This window comes from Malania oleifera, chromosome 2 (assembly GCF_029873635.1).
Source record: "Malania oleifera isolate guangnan ecotype guangnan chromosome 2, ASM2987363v1, whole genome shotgun sequence".
In the NCBI taxonomy this organism is placed as follows: Eukaryota; Viridiplantae; Streptophyta; class Magnoliopsida; order Santalales; family Ximeniaceae; genus Malania; species Malania oleifera.
Genome location: NC_080418.1, coordinates 66805010 through 66825031, shown reverse-complemented (window position 1 = coordinate 66825031; position 20022 = coordinate 66805010). Strand labels below are relative to the sequence as shown.

The window sequence follows — 20022 nt, the reverse complement described above, 5'->3', positions numbered from 1 at the left end:
AAGTGTCCATACCATCTAAGTCGTCCTTCCCTTATCTTATCTTCTATAGGAGCTACACCTAACTTACAACGAATATGTTCATTCCTTAATTTATCTTTCAATGTTATACCACTCATCCATCTAAGCATCCTCATCTCGGCAACTTTTACTTTTTGGATATTATGTTTCTTCGTCGCCCAACATTCTGATCCATATAGCATAGCTGGTCTTATAGCTGTCCTATAAAACTTCCCTTTCAATTTTAAGGGTATTCTACGATCACATAGAACACTTGAAGAACTTCTCCATTTTACCCAACCTGCTTTAACTCTATGCATTACATCATCTTCAATTTCTCCTTCAGCTTGCATAATAGATCCAAGGTATCGAAATCTACAAGTGCTATTTATTTCTTCATCATCAAGTTTAACTTTGTCTCCAATATTCCTCCTATCATTACTAAAATTACATTTCATATATTCTGTTTTATTTCTACTTATCTTAAAGCCTCTAGATTCCAAAGCTTCTCTCCATAATTCTAACTCAGCCTTTACTCCATCCCTAGTTTCGTCAATTAATACAATATCATCTGCAAACAACATACACCATGGAACCTCCTTTTGAATACTCTTAGTCAATTGGTCCATCACTAAAGCAAAAAGATAAGGACTCAAAGCAGATCCTTGATGTACACCTATAGTAATTGGAACTTCTCTAGTTTCTCCATCTATAGTCTTTACACTAGTCATTACTCCATCGTACACATCCTTAATGACATCGGTATACCTACAACATACACCCTTTTTTTCTAAAACCCACCATAGAAGTTCCCTAGGTATCCTATCATATACTTTCTCAAGGTCAATAAATATCATATGCAAGTCCCTCTTCTTTTCTCTAAACTTTTCCATTAATCTTCTTAAAAGATAAATAGCTTCTGTGGTAGATCTCCCAGGCATAAAACCAAATTGATTTTCTGAGATCTTCCTTTCCAACCTTAATCTTTGTTCAACTACTCTTTCCCATAGTTTCATCATATGACTCATAAGTTTAATTCCACGATAGTTATTACAATTTTGAATATCTCCTTTATTTTTGTACATAGGTATTAAAATATTTTTCCTCCATTCATCTGGCATTTTCTTAGTTTTTACAATTGTATTAAATAAATTAGTTAACCATATAATTCCGTTATCACCCAAGCATTTCCAAACTTCAATTGGGATGTTATCTGGTCCCATAGCTTTCCCATTTTTCATCTTTTTTAGTGCAAACTTAACTTCGTTAACGCAAAGCATTAAATACCATAACATATCCATTTGTTTGCAAGAGCATTTTTTCCTCTATGATCCTAATAATCAGCCATAATTCTGAATTCAATGCTTTGCATGGTTCACCACATTTGTTCAAGACTTTTTTTAATTTTTTGGAAGCTCAAGCTACCATTTCGCTCATTTCAACCCAAACGTTTCAGCGCTGAAAGCTAGAAATGGAATAATAATAGTAAATAGTAATAACAATAAGAAGGTAAGGCTAAACAAAAAAATAAACAGAACTCACATGGAATAGAGACCGCCCAAACCATCCAGCAAATGTACTAGGATTAAGAAGCCTGTTTCAACGAGGATCCTGATCAATAATAAACTTCCTTGCAAATATACAGCATCTATCACGAAAGGAAAACTTTCTATGCATCTTTCCACAGAACCATGGTCTCTTTCCAAGGATAAATAATTATGAATGTTAAGGTTTCATTAATCGTTGAAATTCTGACTTAAAAGTGGAGACAGAAAAAAGGAACATTGGGCCGAATACACATGACATATATGTAAATACATGACAAACAAATAAAGTTCTGACCTCCCTGCTTGACAGTAGAATAGAATTTGTGGGTGCTGCATCACAGTTCCTTCACTAAGATCTTTGTCAAGGACGCTGACTAGAACAGGTATACTAGTGTAGAAAACATTATAGGCCATCAAACTGACAGAATTGAAAAGGCTGGTCCCAGAGACCCCTGAAATAAAAGAAAAACTGAATTTGTTCCAATGTCAGTACATCGCAGAGAAAAATAGGTTTTAGCAGACATATAGTATACACAATAATTCTTCAAATTAAAAAAAAAAAAAAAATAGAAAGCAAAAATGTTCAAAAAACTCACAAAATCTGGATGAAACATATCACTAGGGACTTATAGAAGGAATATTGAGATAGGAATGCTGTGCGGTTGTATGAGTACCGCCCATGGACAAGTATCAATCTTTTCAGAAACCTGAACTCTGCAAAACAAAAATTACTCATAAATGTCAGGAGTTCAAAACATCAACACCAAGGAGACGTAACAAACAGGCTATTTTTTCTCATATGCAACGGTTAACATGCCACGCTCCAGCATTTCTTTAGGAAGCTGTGAACCTGTTATATAATGGATACCCCAACACTTAGCTACAAGATAACGTATTTATTATAAAGGGAGCAAGCATTGAAACTAGAAAAAATTCTCTAAGAGGAGACTAAGAAAAATTCTATTTACAAAAATAATGTTACGCATCTCTATGAAATCAAAACCTTTGCAGTGCATGGTTAACACTGTATTCTGTTATTAGAAGATCTCTAAGCAAACTTCCAATTTCACCAAGGCAACACTAAAACTATAGCTTCATCCTCAAGAAAAGTATATCAGCTTTATGTTAGTAAAACAACAATTATAGTTTGCAGCAAATTTGTGCAGGTTTTGGAAGCATCTGAGGAAGTATGACCATTTATTTTTCAAAATAACTTCTGATTCCAGTTCAAATATTAGAATGAACCTCAACATCCATAGAAAATCATAAACTAGCCTTAGGGATGTTTGTTTGATATGAATGGCTTCTAAATAGAGGCCACGTTTGAACTGATTCACTAAATAAGTGAATTCATCAAACATCAGATTATTTGGTGGCAGCTCCATTTTCTTAAAATGCTTCAGATAGAATCTGACTTGGAAAAAAGTTTGACTCGGCAAAGTGGAAATTCAAAGGTCGCTTTTCCAATTTTATCCCTTCTAAAAATTTAAAATGATATAAAAAAATAAAAATAAAAATAAAAACCTCAACATCCATGTGATTAAATTTTATTTTTGTATTGTTGTAAAGTTAGAGACAGGAAAAGAAGAGAGAGAGAGAGAGAAGAGAAGAGGAGAAGAAGAGAAAAGGAAAGGAAAAAACTGAGCGGCAGTTTCCTGGAGTCTACGTACAGCTCCAGGTCTGCCCTTTTATATTATTAATAATAACAAAGGCTTAAGGATAAAAATACCCCTAACACGACCTAGTTATTAAAATAACATATTCTCTTCTAACACTCCCCCTTAAGCTAGAGGTGTATAAATATCACCTAACCCCAATTTGTAACAAACATTAGGTAAGTGTAAAAACATTGCCTAATTGATTGACAGATTTCACAAAGGGAATCCCTCACAATCTTCTTCAACACAGCATCCCTGACAAAATGACATTCAACTTCTATGTGCTTTATCCACTCATGAAACACTAGATTGCTAGCAGTATAAATTGTAGATTGATTATCACAAAACACATCTATTGGCTTCATTACCCAGAACACCTTCTCTGACATAAGAGACCTCAGACACATAAACTCACTTACAGTATGAACCATAGCTTGATATTCTGCTTCAGCAATAGGTCTTGCTACATTAGTTCTTTTCTTGCTACGCCAGGTAACAAGATTACGACTCACAAGTGTGCAATATCCAGTAGCAGACATTTGATCATCAAATGATCTAGCCCAATCTGCATTAGAATATTCCACAATCTCACAATTTCTATTACATATATATAAGACTTTTGCCGCGAGAGCCTTTGAGATACTGCAAAATCCTAAAAACAGCATCCCAAAGTGGTTGTTTAGGATTTTCCATAAACCAACTCACCGCCCCCTTAATGAAAATGAAAGTCTTGTCAAAATTATAAAATTCTCAATTATCAAACGAAATTTTAATAGCACCCAAAGTTCCCATCAACCTGTGAAAAAGTCATACAAGTAAAACTGTAAAATCAAGCCATGTCACCAACAATGAACAGATTCAAAAATAATGTTTCGAAATCACACAAAAATCAAACTTTTGCAAACTTTAGGATCCACGTACCATTAGACATGCCAGCATATTTGTTGTGGCCACTTTAATTAAAATAGCAACAAAAACTGTGCAACCAAATAATTTGTTTTCTAATAGAAAAATGATACCTTAAAGCCTATTGCATGAAATAAGATTTTCCATACATAAAAAGGCAAATTTAGCTACATTATTGTTACTCATGACCACTACAACAGAAAATCATATGCAATATATTTAGCTATCTTAGACTTTCTGATAAGCAACAAGTACATATGTATGCATCAATGTAACTTAAACAAGCATATGAATGTGCATTCAAAATACAACTTACTCCCAATACTATAATCAGCTGCCCTTGCTGCCTGTAATCCTTCTCTCCCACTAATACCTACCCCAATGTCAGCTTGTTGTATCATTCTCACGTCGTTCCCACCATCTCCAATGGCTAATGTTCTATAATCACATGATTTTAAGAGCTCCACAAGCTGTGAAAATTATAGAAATACACATATAGTGGTTACTAATATAAAAAAAAAAGGATCACATTAGATAGTTATCATTTTCTTCATAAGTGAACATCACATTTCAGAAGAATATATTGAAAATCATTGCCATGACTACATGGTGAAATACTAGGACTAACAACTGGTGTGGGGTAAAAAATCAACCAGTGACTCAAAAGAATCACAATTACTTCACAACCAGATACAGAACAATGTTTAGATTTAGAAGATGTTACAACAGAATAAAGATCACTCAATCATAGCAGTGAGAAAAATCAGCAGTAGCAATAATATCAATCAATGTTTTAAAAGGTCCAATATAGGCTCACCTTGAGGCTCACATGCTCAAAACACCTTGAGGCACAACCTAAATACCAAATTGCAAAAATACCAATGCATTATACTCTAAGTCTTGCTCATTTAAACAAAAGGCACACCCTTTGCTTTTTTTTATCGAGGGCTTGAGGCTTACACACTATGGATATTTGAATCTCAAGTTCGATTTGCCATGGAAATTTTAACCCCATGTTTCCATGACAGGAAACTCTAACCTGATTTAGTATCTAAAACTCTTAAAACTCTTAAAACTCAACCTTCCAAAATAATTAAGAAGGGGATCCTTAGCTCAATGATAAGGATGCTACATTTAAGTTAGATGGTCAAAGTTCTCAATTACAAAACAGTCTCTCCAATCATTGACATCAGAGTGCATACGTCATGCCCTTCTTAGACCCCGATGGCGTGGGAGCCTTGTGGAATGGGTAAATCTTAGATCATGAAAATAATTTGAATATTGCAATGTTATAAATATCTCTCAGCATGAATTACTAAAGGCTGTTTTGGGGCCTAGGATTTTGGGACTTGGATTTGAATTTGAACAGAACTCTACACTGTTTTTTAATCAAACCTACACAAATCCAAATCCATATTTAAAACTCTAAGCTCCCAAACATTCTGAATGAACTCAACTTAGTATTCTTAATTTCTTAGAATGGCCAACAAGCAATTTACAAATTATAATTGATTTTTTTGAAAAAAAAAAAATTATTTTGCATTAAAAAAAAAAAAAAAAAAGGCCAGCCTTAGGGCACAAAGCTCCTGCATTTTTTTTTTAAATAATTATTTGTAACTTTTTTTTTTTTTTTTTTTTGAAAATATATGTAATTTATTAACATAAGTCCAAAAAAAAAAAAAAATTCACAAAAGGAATATGCCTCAATGCCTTGAGGCTTACGCCTCGCTTCATAAGGGTTAAAATGCTTCACTTTAGACCTTCCTTTCAAAACATCAATATCAATTATGTTAAAGTTTAATATACATTGTTGGCCCACAACCCAACAACTTAAGCTTTTAGTTAAAGTGGTAATCTAACAAATTATCAATTTGTAGTCCTTACAAGCATCAATATCTGCATCAAAGATAGAGGTAATGTCAATATGTAAAGGAAAATAGCAACAAAGGCAAAGCATTCAACTTCTCAAATTTTGTCCAAACTTTACATCTTAAAATATAAAAACTTCAGGCCATATTCATGCTTAGTTAACAATTATATTCAATTTTATTGTCAATTTCTACAACTATTAATATATAAATCTTATTAAATAGCTCCAATTCCTACTGCAGCATACAGATCACATCCTACTTTGCATTTGATACTGCTTGCCAGAATACAGCAAGGATTGAGCAGGAATCAGCCCATTGCCAGTTTGTATCAAATGTTTACAAGCTGGATCCACAGTTTTCAAATTAAAAATATACCTTTTCAAGATTTCTGTTCACTCTGAAGTCCAAAATCAAAAGCCCGAGTGGTTAAACAAAAATCATCATATCTGCACTAGAGCATCTAAATAAAGAAAATGAATATGAAGTAGTGTACTAGTTTAGCATCCAACTTGGATTTCACTAATTCTTCAGGGTTATGGACCTACAGATATACTGCTCATAATTCATAAATAAACACTAGCTAGCATTCAGCAACAGCTTCTGAACACTACATTAAGTATGATCTGTAGGCTCTCTTCCTCTAGAATCCATCATCTCATGCTTAAATTTTTTGTTTAACAGGTTTTGTTCCCAATTTGAAAGCTTATGCAGAACTAGATGCCTGATCTCTAGCTTCACATAGTCTGCCACCTCGTTTTCATTCCTATTTTTCCTAACTTTTTTTGGGGAGGGGGGGGGGGGGAGTGAGGAGGAAGTTTGTAAATCCTGTTTTCACATTATTAAACTAGTTTACTAATGAAGGAAAAAAGGAATAATATTCACAAGAAAAAAAAATTTGGTAATCCCAAAAGTAGCAGAGGAATTCAAAATGAACTTAACAGACCAAAACAGACAAAAGAAACAAAATACAAAATAAAGCAAAATGATTGAAGGCACCTGAGCTTTTTGTGATGGCGTCACACGACAGCATATAGCTGTCCTGGACAGTATTGCTAATTCTGTAAATGCTTTTCGATAATGCTTGAGTGCAATTTCAAGAGCCCAGCCATCAACAACAAATGCCACATCCTGTTTGAAAAGAAAAAAAAAAACCAATCAGATCTCAGCTTGCATTGTTGTTCTAAGATGAAGTAGATGAAGTATTCTCAGCGATTGGATTAACCACTACAAACAATTATCAGAATCATCACACTAGCCATGTGATGTAGGACAATAACGGAGATTCAGAAACAGAGAGAGAATTGAGAGAGAATTCAGGTTGAGAATTAGAAAGAAGAGGAGAAGAAGAGAAGGAAAAGAACAGAGAAGAAGAGGTGGAAAATAGGCCCCTGTCAGCACGGAGCACAGAGGAGAGCATAAAAGAAATGAACAGAAAGTGACGGGAAGAAAAAAGGAGGAAGGAAGAAGAAGGAGAGGAACAATAACTGTTCAAATAACTTGCAAACCCAGTATCTATATCCACCACTAACTAAACACAGATAAAAATCCCAATAAAACAGGAAATAACACAACACAACGATAAGTTCAATACAAAGTGTGCCAAACGTGCAGCTTAAAAGATGCAGGTGGTCCTCCACCATACTCCCCCGGCTAAAAAGAACCCTGCTCTGGAGAGAGACTATAAATATGACTAACTTAGAAGCACCCTCATGGACAGCATCCTCAATACGCAATGTAATATCTGAATCGGAACGACTCTCTACTGAACCAAGTACTGTCGAAAGCCACCTTGAGGAGACGTCACAAACTCATCATCCAAAATAGACTCCACTATCTACTGCAGCTGAGAAATAGGAAGAGCCTGAGGAGTTATAGACTTACAGCCCCTACATGAGTACTAGATGGCAACACAAGAGACTTAAAGGTGCCTCGGTAAGGTGTCAAAGCCTCCACATTAAAAACTAGAATAAAGGTCATATAAATAGATAAAATCAAGTAGATGCACATTAGGTCCAAGTTTCTTTGGGATGAAGAAGGGGCCAATGCCACAAGCACAGAGCTTCTTAAATGAATTTCTAGGGTAGCGTACAGGTCCAATACAACCCATGACACCATCACCTACATTAAAGTCTAGCTCTACAATGCACATTTGCAGAAAGTTCATAATCCATAATACTCGTGGAAATTTTCACCTAAAATTAGCATCCAACTCATGAATGTGACACAATAGACTCAGCAAACTCTGAATGGGAACACGGGGTTTGCAACCAAATACACATGAAAAAAGGACTCTTGGTGATGGACCTATTCGCAGAATTATTATAAGCAAACTCAACAGTAAGAAGCACTGTAGCACCAAGTCCCAACTGCCCAGTTTTTCTCCCACTACACACCAAAGTAGGCCACCAATACTGAGATTCACAACCTCAGTCTGACCATCAATTTACGGGTGGCAAGAAGAAGAAAACATCAAGTGAATTCCACACATTTTCCAAAGTGTCATCCAAAAGTAACTAGAAAACGTGATATCCTTATCGCGCTATGGAACTTGGCAACCATGCAATTTGACCACCTCGTTAAGGAACAATTTAGCCACATGAGATGCATCAAAAGTCTTATTATACAGATAGAATATGCCATCTTGGAAAACCTATAAACCACAATAATTATAGAATCATGTCTCCACCTGTTTTAGGGAGTCTAAGAGCAAAATGCAAACTTAGGTCTTCCCAAGGTATGTGTGGCAATGGAAGAGGGTATAAAGACCCGTGTTGTGTCTACTGATTTGGCTAAGTAATATGCATGACACTGAGACACTATCCAAGCAACATCCCTCTTCATGGAAGGCCAACACAACCTACCCGCAACTAAGGCAATGGTTTTTATCCCCTCCCAAAAGACAAACTAATCCTCTGGCATGCAATTCCCAAACTAAGATATCTAAAGAAGTATGGGGAATGCATAAGCTAGTACTTGGTATCCCTCATGGATGATGAAAGATACAAAATCTCTATGATGGCCCTTGTTGATTATTTTAGTCATTTAGCATTATTAGTGTGTTAGTGTTATGTCAATAAGTAAGAGTTAGTAAAGGTATTATGATTATGTATTTGACATATACTATCAGTCTTTTAAAAGGAATTCCTAAGTCACACCTCAAGGCGCACCTTAATGCATTTTGGGCATAAAACGGCCTAAGGCGCAATTTAAAAGGCGCAAGTCCTAAAATGCGTTCACCTTAGAAGATGATGCATATATCAAAGAACAAAAGGTGCGTTTTTTACGCCTCTAAAGGAAATGAGTTTGCCCTAGGAGTAGATAAAACTGGTGTGATATAAAAAACATTCGAAACAAAAAAAATAAGAAAGAAAAAGAGAAATTAGGGCTCAACGTAGAGGCATCACCCCCTACCCCTTGACGACTAAAGGCCCTCTCCTCCATTCCCACATGTGCAGAGCTCCTTACTTCTTCATCTCTCTCTCTCTCTCTCCCTCTCTCTCTAGTTTTGTTCGTCTTTATCTAGAGTCTCAATTGAAACTTTGGAAGTCAAGGTGAGTTGCACTTGTAGCTGCTTTTGAATTGTTTTCACTTTTCAATTTTCAAATATGAGTGATAAAACATTGGAAATTTTGAAAGAGAAATCAATGAATGAACTAATGAAGCCTTGATGATTTTTTAGTTACCCCCCAGTTTTCCTCTCTCTCTCTCTCTCGGCCCCACAGTATTTCACGCAGATTTCACCATGGTGTGCACCCCCCTTAACCCCTATTACATAAGGGGGGCCTCTCTCTCTCTCTCTCTTGGCCCTGCGGTTTTTCACGCGGATTTGACCATGGTCTGCACACCCCTTAACCCCTATTACATAAGGGGGGCCTTCACAGGATAAAAGAGAGTGCGGGAAAAGCAGCTACAGGTACATGGCAAAAGAGTGGCGCACTTAAAGAGTCTCTCCCTAGTTTTGTTCTTCTTAAAACTCTCTGCCAGTCTATCTCAAGTCTCAATTGAAACTAAGGAGGTCAAGGCAAGTTGCACTTGTAGCTGCTTTTGATTGTTCACATTTCAATTTTCAAATATGAGTGACGAAACATTGGAAATTTTGAAAGAGTGAAATCAATGAATGAACTAATGAAGCATTGCTGAATGATTTTCTAGTTACCCCCCAGTTTTCGAATAAACTAACGAAGCCTTGCCCTCCCTCCCTCCCTCTATAGGCCCCACGGATTTGACCATGGCATGCAACCCCCCCCCCCCCCCCCCCCGGCCTTAACCCCTATTACATAAGGGGGACCTTTACAAGATAAAAGAGAGTGCGGGAAAAGCAGCTACAGGTACAGGGCAAAAGAGTGGCGAGTCTCTCCCTAGTTTTGTTCTTCTTAAGACTCCCTGCCAGTCTGTCTCAAGTCTCAGTTGAAACTCTGGAAGTCAAGGTGAGTTGCACTTGTAGCTGCTTTTGAATTGTTTTCACTTTTCAATTTTCAAATATAAGTAAGGAAACATTGGAAATTTTGAAAGAGTGAAATCAATGAATGAATTAATGAAGTCTTGCTGATTTTTTAGTTACCTCCCAGTTTTCCTTGCTGTTTGTTTTAGTTTTTTCACTTTTTTTTCCCAAATTTTTCCACAATGAAAGATTGAAGAGCTGCTGTTTCTCTGCTGCACTTTTCCCCCATTTCTTGCAGTGAGCTCTCAATTCTGAAAAAAAATTTAATTTCCTGCTGCATCTGCTGATTGTTCCTATTTAATAAAACAAAATCATGTCTGAAGGAGAATTGAAGGCGCAGAAAAAAGATTTTGTTTGGAAATACAAAAAAGAAGTTGATGGAGAAAAATTTTTCGGATGCAAATTTTGTGATCAAACTTGCAGTGGGACTGTGACAAGATTTGAACATCATTTGGCTGGAACAAGGAAGGGAATGAAACCTTACCCAAAAGCTCCTCAAAACGTGAAAGATGAATGCAAGATTGCTCTTGAAAAATTCCATGAAGATAAGTGCAAAAGAAATGATCTTCTTGAATAGATTGGGATGGGCTCAGGAGGACGGGTTGAGAGTGTTTCTTCTCCATCAATTGGAGATCTTGAGCAACAAAAAGGATGGGCATGGCCTTCATTCTAGGCTAGAGGTCCAGTGGACAAGTTCACACCTTTGCTGAACAAACAAACCACTCTAAACTCAAAATGGAAGAAAAAAGATAAAAATGAGGTCTGTAGGAAAGTTGGACGGTGTGTGTTCAACAATGCTCTTCCATTTAGTTTGATGGATGACATATGTTGGTGTCTTATGGTGGATGGCATTGCTAATTATGGACCAGGTTTCATGCCTCCGTCTATGCAAGAGACAAGGACATGGATCCTTAAAGATGAAGTCAAAGACAGATGGCATGTTGAAAGAGCACAAAAAATCTTGGAAGGAATATGGATGTTCTATCATGGCTAATGGATGGACTCATGGGTGTTCAAGGGTCTTGTTTAATTTCCTTGTGAATAGTGCTGCTGGTACATGGTTTTTAAAAATCCATTGATGCTTTTGATTCTATGAAAAATGGTGATTTGATGTTTAAGTATCTGAATGAGGTGGTTGAGGAAGTTGGTGAGGAGAATGTTGTGTGCAGGTCATAACAAATGATGCGAAGAACATGGTAAATGGTAGAAAGAAGCTTATGGCAAAGAAGGAGAAGTTGTATTGGAGTCCATGTGCTGCACATTGTTTGGATCTCATGTTGGTGGTATTGCAACATTGAAGATCCATGCAACCAAAATCCTAAAGGCTAATCAAGTTGTGAAACTTATTTATAATCATTCCTATGTACTTGCAATGATGAGGAAGCATTTCACCAAAAACAAATAACTCATCTTCCCCATAGCAACATACTTTGCTACTGCATTTTTGACATTCCAAAGCCTTTACAAACAAAAGTCGAGGCCTTCAATCTATGTTCCCTTCAGAGATGCGGTGGCACTTCCACATATGCAAAAATGCATGAAGGTGTAAGGAATCGCTCAATTGTTTTATTTGACCAACATTTTCTGGCCTCAAGTGGCTTATGTTATCAATAGCGTTGTCCCTCTATCCAACTAGCATGCCCAGCACCCAACTTTTCCTATGAACTCAAATATTGCAAACCAAGATGGTCAAAGAAGAGTACAAACACCAAGGCAACAAATGCAATCTCCAATGTTGAAGGGATCTCACCATAGCATAAAGCTCTTTATTATATGTGCTCTATCTCTGCTTAGCATCTTATAGTTTTCCACTGAAGACTACTATAGGGCATCCCTCTTGACTCAAAACTCCACCTATACCTACCTCAAAGGCATCATAACACAACTTAAAGACTTCTAAAGTTTGGATGCCTAAATACAGGTGCTTTACTCATCTTCTTCTTGACCGCTTTAAAATCTCTAGCAGCCAAGGTCTTAAATTTCAATTTCAACTCAAATTTCAAAGCTCCAAAAGAATGAAAATTTTGACGGAAATTTCGATTTCGATGTCAATTTCGATTTCGATTTGAAAAAATAACGGAAACTAGGAGTAAAGCATGAAATTATTTGTGAAACTTTAGAATGCTTAACAAACATAATAATATAAGTTTTAAGACTAATATACTACAAATTAAATACATCTATGTTTTGTATGAAGTGGAAAAGTCGTAAAATAGTATGTGTATCAAACATGCCTGTAAGATAATGTACATTAAACATATTCAGTTAATGCAAATGAAACTCATAAATCATTTAAAAATTATTTATTATACAAATATTGATAATTTAGACATGAATGGTTAAATAAAATATTACTGTAAGTTTTTTTTTTCATATAATTTCAAAAGCACTTGTGATAACCTTTTGTTTCAATAAAATAAATTAAAAGAGAAACTTCACTTCACTCTTGAATCTCTCGTTTGAATTTCGACAAAATTTCATTGCATAGTTAAAATTTCGACAAATTTCGCTAAAATTCCGAGGTTTCGATAAATTTCGGATGATTCGTTGAGATTTCGATGGAAATTATGCAAGACAAAAATTGACTGCCATTTCAATTTCGAGGGTGACGGAAATCGGAAATTTTGACGAAAATCGAAAATTTCAACGGAAATTTCGACAATTTTGTGGAAACTTAAGACCATGCTACCAGCTAAAGGTGTCCAATCAGACACCCCTTAAAGGTTCTTTTCTACTCATCTTGTCTAGTTCTAATTTGGTGATACCCACTATGAAAGTCAAATATTCAATCTTGGAGTACCAAATAGAGCGAGCTAGCATATCAAGCATATCCTCAAGCCTAGGACTAAGGCTATGTGATGTAGGATAAGAAGTAAGACCATGAAAGATCCTTATTAAGAAATGTTAAGTCAAGGAATTGTTGGGTTTAGTTAGTAGTTTATTATGTGTGTTTAGCATTAATAAGTATAGGATTATGTGTATTTGAGGGTTGTTTGCAATATTTGAGTAATGTAGGGGTTTGTTTGTAATTCATATATGCTTTCTCATAAATAGTGTGTGAAAGCCATGTTGTAGGCAGTTATTATTGAATTTGAGTTGAAGTGAACGTAGATTTCCTGCTTGTGTCTCCTCTATCCCCTCTTTCCTCTCCTTCCTCTAGTACCAAAGCCACCCTAGGGGTACTATCATGTAGGACCATACATAAGGCAGTGGGATGAGGCCGTCAAAGATTGGACAAGTGAGAATGTCACAATCCCACATTGGATGTGTACTAGGGAAATCTTCGGCTTATAAGAATGGTTTGGGCTGCAGCTACGTGAGACGCCTTTTTATAGGACAAACTTGAGAGGCCAGTGGGCCAAAGCGGACAATACCTCACTAAATCTAGGCCCATTTGTGCAAACACCACTTTCCAAACACAATCATGCAACACCGCCCACACCCACAAAAACAAATCCTTACACTACACATAATCCTATACTAACTAAAATACTAAAAGCACATAATAAACTACTAACTAAACCCAACAATTCCTTGGCCCAACTCTTCTTAATTTATTTTATTTTATTTTTTATAGAAAAAGAAAAGTACATTAATGGAAAAGAATTTACAAGAAGGAGACTGAGAAATCTCCCAAAGAAACCTGGAACAAACCAAAAGAAACAACAAAACATACATGAAAAAAAAAAACGAAAAAAAAAAAAACTCAACAAATCTGCACATTCCTCCAATCTCTTTGAATCTCTTGGAAACTATTTCCTCCAAAAAAACCAAAACCAACACACGACAGTGATGCTAAGAACTAGATCTTATCCCAGATCAATTCTAGAATTTTTTTTTTTTTTCTAGAGAAAATTCGTGCATTCCATTCCATCCATATCCCCCATAAAATTGCAAATACACCACACCTCCATACAGGTGATCCTTCCTTCTGCCAAAACCTATGAAAGAAATGGCTAATAAATCTTCCACCAATATAGGGCATACCCAACTCTTCCCCATTATATCAAACAACTTATTCCAAATCCTCCAAGCAAAGTCGCAATGTAAAAGATGAGAAGCTGCCTCAAAGTCCTTGAAACAGAGCACACAAACATCAAGAGACAAATCCTTCAAAGGTCTTCTGATTTGCAACAAATAATTAGTATTTATTTTATTAAGCACAACCAACAAAGTGAAAGCCTTAATTTTTTAGGGATCCTTGGCCTTCCAAATTATAGGAAAAAGCTGAAATGACAAATTAGAATGGATCAATAATTTAAAAAAATATTTGCAAAAATACACTCCTAACTTATCCAAGGACTAAGTGCGAGCCCCAATGAACGATTACTTCTATTCAATAGAGATAGCAAAGAAGACAACTCCTCCATCTCCCCTTTCTTAAGAGGGTTTTTAAGGTCTCCTAAAAATGAAGTTTCGAGAAAACCTGAGGACTACTCAAATCCCCAACAAAAAGGATACGACTCAATTTTGCTCAACACACAAACAAAAGGGACGAGGGAAAGAAGTGGATAAGACTGCATTACCCAGCCAAGGGTCTTTCCAGAAGCGTATACGTGACCCCCTCGCCACCACAAGAATAGTGTGAGGGATAAAGGAAGGATAAATCCAAGAAATTGACCTCCACTATTGGTATCCCGCCCATTCTCATCCAACCCGAACTTGCTTCTTATTAATTGATGCCAAAGGGAAGATTATTCTAGAGGGAAGGGTCATAACCATTTAGCTAAAAGGACAATGTTTTTAGAAACCAACTTACCTAGGCCCAACCCAACCTCTTTTTTTCTGGCATACAAACCTCATCCCATCTAACTAAGTGATCCCTATGACCCCCGACACCAGACCACAGAAAGTCTCTCATTGTTTTCTCCACTTTACTTGCAATCCCCTACCAAAATATTAAAAATAGATAGAAAATAAAAGGGAATGCTTAAAAGGCAAGCCTGAATCTTAAAAGACAAGCCTGAATCAAAGTAATTCTTCCCCCTAAAGAGAAGAACACCCCCTTCCACCCATCTAATCTCTTCATCACCCTCTCCACCACGGATTCCAAAACTCCGCTGCTATAGGATCCCCCCCCCCCCCCTTCCCCCCCCACCCAAACACCAAAAAAAGAACCGCTAGATAAGCCAAAGGCCAATCCAGAATTCCACACCCCACTTCAATGGCCCACTCCCTAACTCACTCATAAAGTATATTCAAAGCTTCTAATCCACTCCTCCCCATATTAATTTTAAGGCCAGACACCCTCTCAAATATTTGGAGAACACCCAAAATACTTCTAAAAGAAGGATTGTGATTGTCAAGGAAGAAAAAAGTATCATCAACAAACTAGAGATAGGAAACCACCACATCCTTTGTCCTTACTTTAATGCCTCAAACCAGCCCCCTCTCCACAACCCTACCCACCATCCTTCCCAACACATCCGCTACAAGAACAAATAGAAAAGGGGATAGAAGACCACCTTGTCTAATGCCCCTAGAAGCACTAAACAAAGATTTAGGTCCTCACCATTAACAATCACTGAAAACCACATGTTAGGAAAACATCCCCTAATCCAACGACGTCAATGCTAACCAAAACCCTTCCTTTGCAAAGACTTCATCAGAAAAGCTCCAATTTACCCTATTAGCAAGCACAACACCGCACTCGCACTATTATATGAAACCTTACTAATAATCTTGTACATACTAGAAACAAGACTAATACGTCTACAGTCCTTAACCTTAATAGATCTATATTTTTTAGACACCAAGGTATAAAGGAGAAGTTAATACATTTGGTTAAAGTCTCATTCCAAAAAATTTACTAAAAATTTTCGACAAATCACACTTAACAACCTCCCAAAAATCTTGGAAAAAAGTGATGAAACCATCCTGACCTGGGGCCTTATCCCTTTCCATCACAAAGACCACCCCTCTCACTTCCTTCTCCTTAAAAGGTCTCGCTAGCCAACTCTTTTAATAGTCAGTAATAGGATTTCAGTCCAGCCCCTCAAAAATTGGTCTGCAATTCCCGTCCTATAAATACAAATTCTGAAAGAAAATAGTAATCGTGGAAAAGATCAAATGAAGGTCATTAGAAAATCTCCCATCCCCCATGTCTAAATCCTTAATCAAATTCTTATTCCTCTTACCATTGGCTAGCCTATGGAAAAAAAGAGGAGTTACAATCACCATCCTTTACCCATTCAAGTTTTGTCTTTTTTTCTCAAACTCCTCAATTTCTGCAAATTAACATCTTCCAATTCATATTTCAAGGAAACGCTCCTACTTTCCTCACTAACTGAATGACTAACCTCCTACTTCCCATCCAAGGATTCCAACTCACCCATAATTCTCGACTTTCTAATTCTAACATCCTCAAACTCCTCCTTATTCCATACTTTCAGTTTCTCCTTCAAATCTTTCAATTTTCTCATAAATCTACAACTTTCCCACCCCTTATCCATTTCCTCTCTCCACGACTCCCTAACCAAAGATTTGAAAGTTGCATGATCCAACCACATATTTATTTTCAAACCTAAAAGGAGTAGACCCGAACGCCACCTTATTAGATTCTAACAAAATAGGGAAGTGATCGAATGTGCTCTAGGGAAAGTACTACGGGTAAGATTCAGAAACTTGTCCACCCACTCCTACAAAACAAAAACCTATCCAACCTCCCAACCACCGCTCTTGCCCCCCTTACAGACCAAGTAAAAGAGGTGCTTCCAAAGGGATATCTCTCAAACCACAATCCCCAATCGAAGAGTCAAAGTTCTGCATACTAGTAAGACTCTATCCCCTCCCCCTCTCTTCTCTCTAGGAAATATCACCACACTAAAATCGCCTCCAATGATCCATCTAGGGGAGCAGAAACCAAAAACTAAGTTTAGTTCTTTTTAGAAGGAGCTTTTGAAAGTTAGTTAAAAAGGTCCATAAACTGAGGAAACCCACCATTGCCCCCTCTCTCTCACTCTGAAAAGCATAGAAAGGGAAAAAAAATTCTCCTAGATATTCTAGAAGTCATACATAACGAGGATGCCACCAAAGGCACCATGCGAGGGAAAAAATTCCCAATCCCCAAATATTGCTAACAGCCCTCCAGTCTAACAGTTCTAGCTTAGTTGCCTAAATAAGGACTACATCCAAGGTACTTAACCAAAATTTCCTTAATCGGGTTCCTCTTCAAGATTCCAACTAACTATCATCATAATTTGACACATTTCCCTCCTTTCCTTACCCCGTTTCCACCCTCGTAATTTATCGATGAGACCAAGTTTTTAAGCTCCTTATGAACTTTTTTTTTCCTCTACTTATGTGTCCCTATGTCCTTAGGGATCATACCCACCCTCAAGTAATTCCATGCCGAGGTCCTTAAGGATATTTTGTGGGTCTATATTGTCTCTCTCACTGCCCTCATAGTTTAAACCATAGCCCTCCAATATATTAGAATCTTCCCTATGGCATACAGTTTCAAAAAAAAGAAAGTTTTGATCAGGAGAAGGAAGTATTCTTTTAATAATGAAAATGTACCAAGATCCTCCAAGAGAGAATCATACTCCCAAACTCACCCTCCCCCCCCCCCCCCCCCCCCCCCCAAAAAAAAAAAAAAAAAAAACACCAAAAGGAATAACTGGATTACTAGAAGGGAAAATATTAAGCCCATGGGCAAGGTCAAAGGGCAAATGCCCCTCATTATTTAAAGCAAACACATGATCAAGATTATGATTAGTAAAATTTATACTTTCTTAAGCAAAACCAAGATCCAGCTGAAGATAATCTTTCTCTGAGCCTTGTGGGATCATTACTTTCACGCAGCCCTTGCTCATCAAAGTCTCCGTTATTGTCTTCAAAGAGCTGTTTTATACCCTCCTTATCTGCATGTTCAAGGTTAGCTCACATTTGATTGACCAATAATTCCATTTAAGATTCAGCAATGCTGCCCAAATCTTCTTCTAAGTCATAAGACAGTTCATCTTCTAATTCCCCCTCTTGTCCCATTGTCATCTCCTCTCTCTAACAGTGAGAAAAACGGAGAGATCTAGTTGCAATTTTCTCTTTGGTCCCTGCTGTTTACATTCTTGTCCCTGCTGGTCATGAGAAACTCTGCTTCATCACAAGAACCCATTTGGCCATCGCCAACCAAAGAGCTTCCTTGATTCCCTGAACTCTGCCCACTCGAATTACCAAAGCTTGCAGATTCTGTCTTTGCTCTTCCGACCTCAACCGCAAGCCCTACATGCTGAATTTCTTGGGTTGGAGTCTTATCAGCATTCCCTATTGTGCCCATGCTCTGTTTTTTAATAACCCACATTGCCGTCTATTTTTTAAGCCCATACAAATAGAGCCTTTGAGTTTCCAGCTCAACCTTATCTATAAGTGTAGAGAATGAGAATGAATCAATTGTATATTCAATTGTGTATTCTTTACATAAGCGGGTCCCTATTTAACATGTACATAGAAAATAAAATATGGAAAAACAGAAGAGGACACAACTTGCAGTTGATATGTGTAGTTTAGCTTCGGTGGGGGGTCTCAATTTATAGCCTTTGGCTTGTGGCAAGATCTCATGGTAGGTGGTGGTGGCTCACCCACCATGGTAGGTGGCCGTCATTCACACGGTAGGGATTTCTACACTCCTCTTCAAGTTGGATCATAGATGTTGATCATATCCAACTTGCCAATGAAATCCTCTAAGAGTTGCCAAGGCAGTCCCTTGGTGAATGTGTCTGCAATATGCTCCTTAGTAGGGACATATGTCATGCAAATATTTCCTTCTTCCACCTTTTCTTTAATGAAGTGTCTATCAACTTCCACATGTTTAGTTTTGTCATGTTGGACAGGGTTGAGAGAGATACTGATAGTTGCCTTATTATCACAGTACAACTTGATAGGTAACTCTAACGAGGCATGTAGTTCTTCCAATAGCCTCCGCAACCATAACCCTTCACATATTTCCTGAGCAACAGCTCTGAATTCTACCAACATTTTGTTTCTTGCTTCTCCAAGTGACCAGATTTCCCTATACAAAGGTGCAGTATCCAGTCATGGATCTTCTATCCTCTATAAAGCCAAGCCCAATCAGCATCAGTGAATATTGCCACTTCCTTTTGTTCACTTCGCTTGAACAATAAGCCTTTCCCTAGAGATCCTTTTAGATATCTTAGGATCCTAAAGGCTGCTTCCTAGTGTGCTTCTTTTGGAGATTGCATATGCTGACTTGCTACACTTACTGCGAAATCTATATCTGGTCTAGTATGTGACAGGTAGTTTAGTTTGCCGACTAATCTTTGATATTTCTCCCTATCTACTGGCTTCCCAACATCTTCTGTTCTTTTTCTAGCTTCAATAGGCTTGTCGCTTGGTTTGCAACCTAGCATGCGTGTTTCGGTCAAGAGATCAAGGGTGTATTTTCGTTGTGAAACACTAATTCCTTTCTTTGCTCTAGCTACCACTATCTCTAGAAAGTATCGCATTTGCCCCAAATCCTTCACTTCGAATTATGTGACTCGAACTTTCTTCAATATTCCCATTTCTTCAATGTCATCTTCGGTGAGGATAATGTCGTCTACATACACAATCAAAATAGTCTTCTTCCCATTTTTTTGTTTGAAAAA

General features: G+C 37.1%; 1 protein-coding gene across 8 annotated transcripts in view; it reads right to left on the bottom strand.

Moving 5' to 3' along the window:
* Window positions 1-20022, bottom strand: part of LOC131149486 (phospholipid-transporting ATPase 2) — a 155269-nt gene that overhangs the window by 17333 nt on the left and 117914 nt on the right. For all 8 annotated transcript variants that reach the window (XM_058099948.1, XM_058099949.1, XM_058099951.1 and 5 more), the window contains 5 exons: window positions 6976-7107; window positions 4425-4578; window positions 2141-2258; window positions 1840-2013; window positions 1540-1591 (listed from right to left, as the gene is read on the bottom strand). In XM_058099948.1, the coding sequence (XP_057955931.1) occupies window positions 1540-1591; window positions 1840-2013; window positions 2141-2258; window positions 4425-4578; window positions 6976-7107 (630 nt within the window). The remainder of the gene's footprint in view (window positions 1-1539; window positions 1592-1839; window positions 2014-2140; window positions 2259-4424; window positions 4579-6975; window positions 7108-20022) is intronic.